General features: G+C 40.7%; 2 protein-coding genes across 2 annotated transcripts in view; one reads left to right on the plus strand and one right to left on the minus strand.

The window, feature by feature from the left end:
- Positions 1-418: 418 nt before the first annotated feature.
- cunh16orf72 (chromosome unknown C16orf72 homolog) lies at positions 419-8,345 on the plus strand. The gene is made up of 5 exons (XM_034200630.1): positions 419-824; positions 1,831-1,911; positions 2,597-2,664; positions 2,856-3,066; positions 4,996-8,345. The coding sequence occupies exons 1-5, from the start codon at positions 629-631 to the stop codon at positions 5,304-5,306; spliced, it is 867 nt and encodes a 288-aa protein (XP_034056521.1). The 5' UTR covers positions 419-628; the 3' UTR covers positions 5,307-8,345.
- Positions 8,346-10,254: 1,909 nt separating this feature from the next.
- The window catches only part of dctn5 (dynactin 5), a 5,848-nt gene continuing 5,675 nt past the window's right edge, over positions 10,255-10,427 (minus strand). Inside the window, exon 6 of the mRNA XM_034200616.1 lies at positions 10,255-10,427. This exon is cut by the window's right edge and continues 840 nt beyond it. The gene's annotated coding sequence lies outside the window, so the exon portion shown is untranslated.

Here is a 10,427-nt window from a genome sequence, read left to right on the forward strand (position 1 = left end):
TTCAATTAGCTGTTGTCGGAAAAAGTTTATATGGTTAATATATGTATGTCCTTTCCCAGCTTGTGTGTTCAGAATTAGTTATAAAGTGAAAGAAAATACGCTAAGAGAAGGATAAAATAATACAGTTGATAAAAAACAGTATTTATAAAGCACTTTTCAAAACAAATTATCATATTGTTTTTATTCAAACAGTGCAGATTTTTCACGACACAACTTGCTCTCCCTCTCTCGCAAGCTTGTGAGTTCAATTTTCACTGTGGTTCTTTTGTGTCAATGCTTTGAGCGACGTGTCCGTGAGCCAATAAGATTCGAAATAAAGCTTTCAAGCCAGCCCTGCAGTGTTCATATGACCAATCATAGTCGAGATATGATATAATGGGCGGGCTAAAGCACACAACAAGATAGTCTGCGTTGTATATATCACAACGTCGGCTACCAGGAAAAATAGTTAGCTGAGCTTATCTTCACAGATGGTAGTGGGGCCAGAGAGCAACGCTGTATTGTAGGGGCAAACTATTACATATCAAACAGCATTCATGAATGTACTCAAATAATTATTCATATAGGGCCCGATATTAATAGTTTAATATATAAAAAGGAGCATCTAACTCCTGTTTTGGTGCATTAAATGGAGGAGAAGAAGGAAGACGGAGACTCGGAGATACAGGAACACGGACCCGAGCACTGGTTCTCAAAATGGGAGCGGCAGTGTTTGGCCGAAGCGGAGCAGAGGGAACCGAGCGAGGAGGAGGCCGACAACGACCAGGATAAACTGTGGCATCTCTTCCAGAACTCCGCCACCGCCGTGGCACAGCTATACAAAGGTGCACACCAGCGCTTTCTTTTTGCCTGTAGTTGGTCCAACTAGGCTAACATTGCTAGTTAGCATGTAGCTTGTTTGTTAGCATCCTGGCTAATTACGCGTTGCTGTGAACTAACGTAGAATGCTAACTAGCCTGCTAGAAAACTCTTGTCAAAACTGGGTAACGTTTACAGCTGATTTGGCAAATGCTAAATTTAGCTAGCTGTTAGCCAGTGACATAAAATAGTTACGAAACCTGGTTATATTGTCAAACAACTATCATGTTTACTGGCATAATTAAAGTATCTCAACATGAATATATTTCACAATTCGGCGGCTTGTTGAAGTTTAGTCACCAGAAGAAAGCTAACGTTAGCCGGGCTAGATACAAAATGGCGATGGTAACAACAATCGTAGCTACGCGACATTCCCAGATGACAGTCTCTGGTTTACTGTCAGTGTTACCATCTGTTCCACCGGACATGACTGACTGTTGAAATATGCTATTATAGTATATAGAGTTAACGGCACTTACATGCTCTCTTGTTCTTAAACGCTCGGTTTGCTGCTGATCGAGCAGTTTGTTTAGCAACGCGTAATAATCACAAAATGGCGAGGATTGTATTCTGTGGAAATATTGGTTTGTGAACAATATGCTATCGTTAAGTTACCATCAAACATTCCTGTCTATTATGTCAGAGCTTGTAAGTGAATCCGTGTTTGACATGTATGTTTGACATGGCAACTTTACTGCTGATGATGCAGTTAAGTTGGTGTGTCTGCTTTCTTGCTAAATAAGCTGCTGGCCATCTAGCGCTGGCTGACAGTTATTTTTATGCCAAACCATGTCCCTGCAATTTTAGAAGCAGGACAAAATGGCGAATGAAAATGATCTCCACTTCAACCCTGTAATCACCAAGCCTTTCAAATGTTTTGTTGTCCTTTTTTAGGTCACATTTATCCAGACTGCTTTCTTTCACATGTGTGTTATGTATAGGAACTAAACATATTTCCCCTTTCCGACACAGACAGAGTATGCCATCAGCAGGGCCTGTCATTGTGGGTGCCATTTCAGAACTCTGCCACAGCAGTCACCAACCTCTACAAAGGTAACTATATAACCACATCTCTCCATACTCGTGCTATTGGGCAAGTCTGCTAACTACTACACCTACAGTTGTTTGTGTGCTTTCATTTGATCAATACAGATTGTTGCTGACTATCATTGTACTTGTAAATGCAGACATGTTTTATTGACAGGCTCATCCAACAAGTGGTAAACACTCTTATCCGCTCTATTGATCTGTCTCTCACAGGGCTTGCAGGTCTTTGGTATGTCTGCGTGTCATGTTCACTGTAGGGATAGATGAGAAATAGACCTTATTTAAAACATTTTTTTTTAGAAATGGTATAACAATGTAAGGAAATGACCAGTAAAAGGGAGGCGGTTTGTTGTAGTATGAATGAGATTGTACTTGACTCCCAATTTGGCAGTTTACCTTCCAAAACCTGGAAGAGGGTAGAATTAGCTTTAGGGAGTGAGCAACTTCCAGAAGTAATTTGCCGTTTCTTTCAAAAGCTGTCAGTCATGTGATTTTCCTCTTATGTTTTCCCCCAAAAATATATAGAAATAAAAGTATGTACACCATGATACTTAGATGTCTCCATGTTCCTATGCCAATCATATTTTCAAGCTGTATGTTATTTAAGGTGTCATTATCTGCTTGGCGTTCCAACACATGATAATGAAAAATTCTAATTATTTTTATATTGTGTTTTTTTTTACCATCTAAGAGAGTGTGGAGGCCCATCAGAGAACCTTTGATCGGGGCATCCAGACAGGCCACCAGCGCCGTAATAAGGTGGGTCTTGTTTCTCCTGCATCCGGACAAATTGTGATGCTACCCCTTCCTGTCACATTTGTTTGAAATGTAAGAACCAGTGCTTTTAGATTATTTTAGGTGTACACAGCAGGCGTGTTCAAGAGGGATACAAATTGCATCATAAAATGAAACCTTGCCTAAGGACGGATTGCGCTTGTATTGGATTGCAGGACATGCTGGCCTGGGTGAAGAAGCGACGGAGAACCATCCGCAGGGAGGATCTTATCAGCTTTCTGTGCGGGAAAGCACCACCGCACAGGAGTAGCAGGACCAACACCCGGCTGGCCATGGTGGCCCCGAGTCGGGCTAACTCTCCGGCGGAGACCGGCTCATCTGTGGAGGCAGACCTGCAGCCCTTCAGGGAGGCCATAGCGCTGCACGGTGAGTGAAGAGCCCGCCATTCTGTGATTTACAACCCAGGAGGTAGATACATTGATGCATAGAAAACTGCTGGTCTTTAAGACCAGTATATGTTAAATACCAGCCTTTGTATGAGGGCATGCTCACTAATTTAGGTTCCTCTATGTGTTCGTGAGACCTACTGATTCCACAAACTTGATAAATATAAGGTTTTACAATGCACTAGGTTCAAAGGCTAAAAAAAATAAAAAGATAACAGAATGTACAATGAAATACTGTACTGGGGTATAAGGTATAACATTCTCCTTATTTTTATAATATATGAACATGCAGACTTTATATAAGGTGAATTTGCTTTCATTATTGACCCATCTAAGGTTGTGTGTGTGTGTGTGTGTGTGTGTGTGTGTGTGTGTGTGTGTGTGTGTGTGTGTGTGTGTGTGTGTGTGTGTGTGTGTGTGTGTGTGTGTGTGTGTGTGTGTGTGTGTGTGTGTGTGTGTGTTGTGTGTGTGTGTGTGTGTGTGTGTGTGTCTTCTTGACCCTGTTTGTGTGACAGGGAACACTTTGCTAAAACAAAAGCGAAGTACTTTTGTGATGACTGTTTCTTTAAATTTGCAGATGGAACCATTTGTATGTATTTCTGGTGTGCTGTTAGTACAGATAAATACTCAGAACTGTATCTGAAGGTCCTCACCTTGAAAGGGTAGCTGGGGTCAGGGTGTATGACATTAGGCATTCAGTGGTTTAGGTTACAGAAACGGGTCTCTCTGTCGGGAAGTTTCTATGTGTCTCCTTCCTCAGTTATCAGATAGCTTTTGCTTTCTCCACCTCTGTGTGTGTTGGCGAGACATACTTTCTGTTTTGTATAAACAAATTGCACGACAATAGGATTCACTAATTCGTTGTTACAGACACAACTTAGTATTTTGAACAAATGTGAACAAAATCATTTGCGTATGTTATGACATCACCACTTGGTTGATGGCTTTTATCAATTACATTAAAATGCTGGGTCATGGATACATTACAAACTGTACTTGACACTTTATGCATCATATTTCTACAGAACTCATCTGTTGAGATGAACCTTCTGTGGAATCGTTTTGTTCTTTGGCTCTAGTTTTGAGGTAGCTGCTTTAAATGCCGTAATGTGTCAGACATCCTAACAATGTCATTCTGAAGAAGCTTGAACCTGAAAGGGGAGACTGAAACGCACTCAAATAACAGCCTGAGCGAGTGACAAATAAAGTCCGTCACAGAGCTGTTTACTTTCTGTGTCCTTCCTCATCACAAGGCTGACTCTAAACCTTCAATATACCTGTTTATATCTCAGGGAAAAGGGTAATGCCCTTGAGATTAATGCTTGTTATGGTAAAGCAATGCCGATACAGCACTTTTTCCCCCCAAATATATTCTCTCAGACACTTGCAGATACCATCTTTGTGGTCATGTGTGTCCAGCGTACTTTCCCCAGACAAATGCTAAGTTAATGCACCTATGATGTGTTCGCTTGGTTGTCAGTAAATGTTGGGCTATCCAAAAAACCACATTGATGATGGTGTTGCAATAAATGATGAAACCTGGCATAACGGGATGGATTTTCTTCTTCAAATCATAACCGGTAGCTTGCCTTGATTATAGCAGTCGATAGATAAGATGGGGACCGGTTGCTCATCCGTCCTATTTTCCAAAGAATGCCTTTTTCTTTCGTGTTCTTTCATTATTTTGGTCATTTAGATTTTCTATGTTCTAATTGTATTCTCTATACACACATCTATTGCCCGTTTGTCCTGAGAGAGGGTTCCCATCTGTTGCGATTGTTTTTCCTTGTCTTCACACAGTACAGAGGTACAACTGTAAATCCTCCTGAGGCAAATGTGTAATTAGTGATATTGAACAATATACATCAGATTTGATTGATGATCCTGTCTTTTCCTCCTTCCTCCACAGGTCTGAGCGGAGCCATGGCGAGCATCAGCGTCCGCTCCGGTGCTCCAGGGTCTCCCACACATGTGAGCGGGAGCAGCAGTAACGGAGGCGGGGCCGGCGTAGGCGCTTCCTCCGGATCGGGGCCGGTGTGCCGCAGCCGGCGCAACGGGCTCCAGGACGTCGACCTGAACACTTTCATCTCGGAAGAGATGGCGCTGCATCTGGACTCTACAGCCTCCGCCGGAGGGGGAGGAGCCAGGAAAAGAAACTCCACCCAGTGCAGCGATGTCATCACAGACTCTCCTACGCACAAACGCAACAGGATGATCTGATGTGCTGCCTGCCTGTGTGTGTGTGAGGGGGGGGAAGCCTTCAGAGCCAAGGCTAGGAGAGGGAGGGAGGGAGGGGGTTGGAGGGGCGAACCTGGGACAGATGCACAGACGGATGGACAGACATTCAGCTGCCTGGCTGTGCAGAAGAACGTCTGAAAACGCAGACAGAAGGTCCCCGTTTGCTCTTTTCTGATGTTGAATGAACTCTATTCCTTGTCTCCTTTCCCTGCACTATTGCTACAAATCACTGCAATCAGAACACTTAATGAGTGTGTGTGTGACGAGGACGTCCGGACGCCCCCGCCCCGGAAAGGAGACAACGAAGGAAGACTCATCATGGGATACGGACAGTTCTCAAACACGCACTGTGCTGCTTCGACGAGTAAAAGCCACTTTGATCCTCGACACATTTTGTGCCCTTCCCTCCCTGAACCCCACTCATCCTCACCCGCCACCTTAATAAGGAAGTGAGGGCCATGATCGTCTCACTCAGTGAACCGAGTTGCTCGCCAAACGTTGGAGACTCAACCCTCTGCGACCAACACGTGATCTTTCTGTTGCTCCACCGTCGTCGGTGGGGGAGCTGAATCGCAGTAGGACATCGATGGCACGTCACTTTACTCGCCGCTAACTCAACTATGGCTCCATTTAGTGAAGCCCGTCGCCATTTTCATTAGTTCGTCAAACCACCAGTGTTAAAATTCTAGGTTTGTTGCCACTGTTGTTGGCAGCATTGATAGCCAAGTTAATTCTTTCTCCACATTTTTTCTGTTGATTAAAAAGAAAAAACATTTTTATTTTTTGTGTGAATACAGCTCGTCATAAAGCTCACCCCTTTACCCTAGTCTTATACAAAAAGCAACTGCTCTTTTATGTGCTCTTGTGATTATTCTGAGTTGCAATAAGGACTGCACTTAATTTCCCCCTAACTCATGCAAACAAATCGGCTCTTCCATTATATCCCAGATGTAGTCTAGATTAGCACAACACTCACTGCTTAGAGGAAGTAAGCACTCGGTATAGGGCTGCTCAATTAATCGCAATTACGATTTTGGCTTGCAACGATTGTGAAAACAACATAATCGAGTTAAAACCATTTTTTTATTTAAAAAATATATATATATTTTAATTGTTTTTTCAGTTCAATTGCACTTAAAGTTCAGGGTAATCAACTGTTAACATACTGTTCAAATTCTTTTTTCAATAAATGGATGTTTTCAAAGTAAATGGATAGTCGTTTTTAATAATCGTGATATCAATTATTGACCCAAATAATCGGGATTATGATTTTTGCCATAATCGAGCAGCTCTAACTCGGTATGACTAAAAACACATCTTTGGTCCAACAACCCTTCAAACATTTCCGCACATGGGCTCTACTTGTATTAAGAGTCTTTCCCTGCCTGACCAATGATTTATCGGAAGGCAGTCGGTGCTGTTAAGAAAGCGTAAATCACAGAACCGTTTACAAAGGTAGCGTTTCTAAATAGATCCACGAAACACGCCAGTCAGAACACACATTATTGCATTATCTGGCTGGAGTTTGGGTGGTCTGCTTTTTTGTACAAGGGCCGTGTGCATTAATACGACGTGGAGGCTTTTTTTGTAGGATGATGAATTTCCTCGATGGTTTAATTCAAGTTGTTGCCTTCCATCATTTTGTAACGGTGAAGAGTCGGAGACGCTGATACCGCATGAGTCCGAAATTTGAGTATATTCACAGTTCAAGTAAGAAGAACTATTACATTTTTTATGATTTATATTGAAAGATACTTGGAGTATATCCAAGTTGTTTTTTTTCAATTGGTCTCCTTTAGCATAGGATGCTAACAAAGTTTAAATCATTAACAATCTTGAGTTATCAAATAGAAATATCCCCAGTGATGCCCTGCCATATTAGTGATAGAGTAAATGTTGGCTTAAACTTGACCTGTAATACCCGCTGTAGCTGAACCAATGAGACGTCACTGTTTCCTTCTCCTCATCCTCCTTTTCCTTCACTCCCCTTCTATTTGTACGACCTGGAAAAGTGGGTTTTCTTTAGTTGTATAAAGCATGCCAGTTTTTAACTTCTGTTACAGTTTGGTCACAGATTTTTGCGTTATAGGTTGGCTTTTATATTCATTCATCATATCTGGCTTGTTGGTGGAAAAGAAAAGGCTGAGATGTGTTGCTTCTGTCAAAGACTTTATTCTTACATACAAAGGAAACCACTGAGTTGGACTGATTTAAAACGAATAGATCCAAATGGAGTTTTGAGTTGGATACAGAAAAAGTAATTCATGGTGAGAATTCATGCTTTACATCTTTCTAAAAAGCAAGAAATGTATGTCCTTGTTAGCATCAGCTAGCACGAGGCTAGTTAATAATGTAACATAGGAAGGATGAATGTTTATTGAATAGGAACGTCGGCCCTTAAAGACAGCCGATGGCAGTGTACGGAGATTATGTAAATCCTATGACCTTAATTAAATCAGAGGAATGCATTTTGAATATTTGAGTTGCTCTATCTTTCTCCGGGCACTGTTTCTGCGTCGAGCACTCCACTTCGACTGAAACCAAATGGTGCGTGATGTTACAAATGAGTGGTTATCATCCCCAGTGTTTCTGTTGCATGACAACAAAGGGAAGACGTGAAGTGGCTGCAGACAGTCTCTCCCCCCCCCCCCCTCAAAAGGCTTGACTAAAGAGAGTTGGCAGGACGCTGCCATCTTTCTAATCCCCCTGTTGAACCTGCATTGATTAGCTGGGTTATAATGGGGGGCGGGGGGTGCACTTTGTGTTTTTCTTTTCTTCCCCCGAGCCAATCGCCGGCCTTCATCCACATTGTTCTCAAAAAGACTGAGTCATGCCACGTGTCTGGAGCCAACACTATTATCAGCTGTTTCTTGATACTTATTTGTTTAAAAAGTAATAAATGGCTAATCTATATACTTAACATTTAATTGTTGGTATGATATATGTGGTTCACATTGTAAAATAAATAAAACCATTGAGTTGCAAATGGTTCGTCTGTTTCATTAAAGAAAAGTAAATGGAGTTTTATTTTGTTACTTTTGTTTATTTAATTTGCTTAATATTTAATTGCACTTATTGTAAGTGGCTTTGGATAAAAGCGTCAGCTAAATGTATTTTAATATAACGTTAATTAAGGGTTCGTACAGAAGTGTTTTATTTGTTCAATTGCACCTCTTGAGCATATGGAAAATAAAGGGCAAGTGGCATGTCATCAAAGTGTATTGTAAATGCATAAAGCAAACCTTTTTAGGCCAAGTAAGGAAGATTATTTTTACTCTTCATTTTAACACACTTGGCAGGTATATTTTGAGAACTCAACAACTTGCACCAGAGGTTCCCCTATAGAGCGGATAGATCTGGTTGCATTTAGACCTGACATGCAAATGAGCAGCAGTAAGCACTTATAGAATAGATTGCATTTCACAAGAGATGACGCACAAGTAAGAAGTAGTGATATGTTTGGTAGTTAGAGGAGCCTTATGTGTTAAACAAAACGAAATAGGAAAAATATTTCTGTCACCATAGAAATGAAATGACAGTCACTATAGTATTTCAAATGTATTTTTTGGGAGTGGTTGTTCCTTAGTTAGTTGTGCCTTCTTCTCTGAACTGAGTTATTGAAGGGTCACATAAATTACACGTATTTTAGCACTGCTTTAATCCACAAGATGATGCCAAAGAACAGCATTGGGGGGAAAAGTCACTTTTCCACATGTCATGGGTCTGTGATGGGGACATACAGGCCTGCAAAGTGTGCGTGACCCTGTTCTGATAGTGTAGCAACTATCTTTAACAGTTCATTTCATTTCAAACCTTTATTTATCCAGATAAATCCCATTGAGATCATTGATCTCTTTTTCAAGGGAGACCTGCTCAAGTAGTTCCACATGAAACATAAAAACATAAATAGAACAAAAGGACATCATACAGCATCATTTACACAAACAGTGACACTTATTACTTACATTCAAATAAAAACTGCTGAGTCGAATTCTAAACCTAATCTTTTCTACTATTTTATAGTCTCTTGATTTGATTTATGGAGTTTTCAAACTCTAGTAGATATATATGTTTAAACCAAGGGGGTCCATGGAGTGTTTGTCTCCTGCGAAACGTACACACAGGTGACTGTTAAACTGTCCAGCCAATGCTTAAAGAAATAAATAGTAGGCGACTACTTGGTTTAACCCATAGACTGTATATAAAGGTTTAACCACAGCCTGTATAAACTGTATCTGGGTTTTAGTGTGCCTCTCACCCAACAGATGGCAGTCACGCGCCAAAACCCACAGCAGTGTGCAAACAAATGCCGTGAGAAGAAGAGGAAGAAGAAGCTAGTAATAAAACATGGATGCTAACAACTTTGCAAACATTTTAAGGGAAGGAAATATATCCCACACGTTTGTTTTACCTCATATAATCATACAGCTTTTGTGAGGGAAAAAAACACGAACGTAAAGACAAATGTTGTTTAAAACACAACACCACAGGCTGCTTTAAAGCTTAATTAGCTTAAAGTTGCAATGAGCATTCTTCATATAAACAAAACATGTTTACATGTTTTCTTTCCTAAACCCCGTATCCTTGAGGTTTTAAAAAAACGTGTTGAATCCATTTAATTCAACACGAAACATAAAGCCCATTATTGAATAGTTTAAATATGTAATTACTTGTTTAGTTGATTCTTCCTATCCTGTTATGCTTGGTTGCGAATTACAACCAAATTGACGATGTAACCAAATTGTGTCCAAGCGCGTGCACACTACAAATAAAACATTGCACCACCAAGTACCTTACAAAGATGTCATAACATCCAATGGAATACAATATTTAAAGCCCTGTGGCATATATTAGGAATCACAGATTAAAACATTTGCTGGAGGAAAACAAGTGGTTAATAGTTTTTAAAGCAGGCAGAGCTGAGTCCATGTGAGGCAGATGTTCAAGCATTTGTATTTATTTGATTGCTGCACTATTTTACATGTTGGCTACTGTATAGTCACAGAGTTCAACAAAGGCAAAGCACAGCGGGCTGTCCTGCACAAATCAACAAATTAAAATGAACACACTGCAATTGATCATTTGAAAAGTAAAGACATAAAA

This window comes from Gymnodraco acuticeps, unplaced genomic scaffold (genome assembly GCF_902827175.1).
Source record: "Gymnodraco acuticeps unplaced genomic scaffold, fGymAcu1.1, whole genome shotgun sequence".
Classification (NCBI taxonomy): domain Eukaryota; kingdom Metazoa; phylum Chordata; class Actinopteri; order Perciformes; family Bathydraconidae; genus Gymnodraco; species Gymnodraco acuticeps.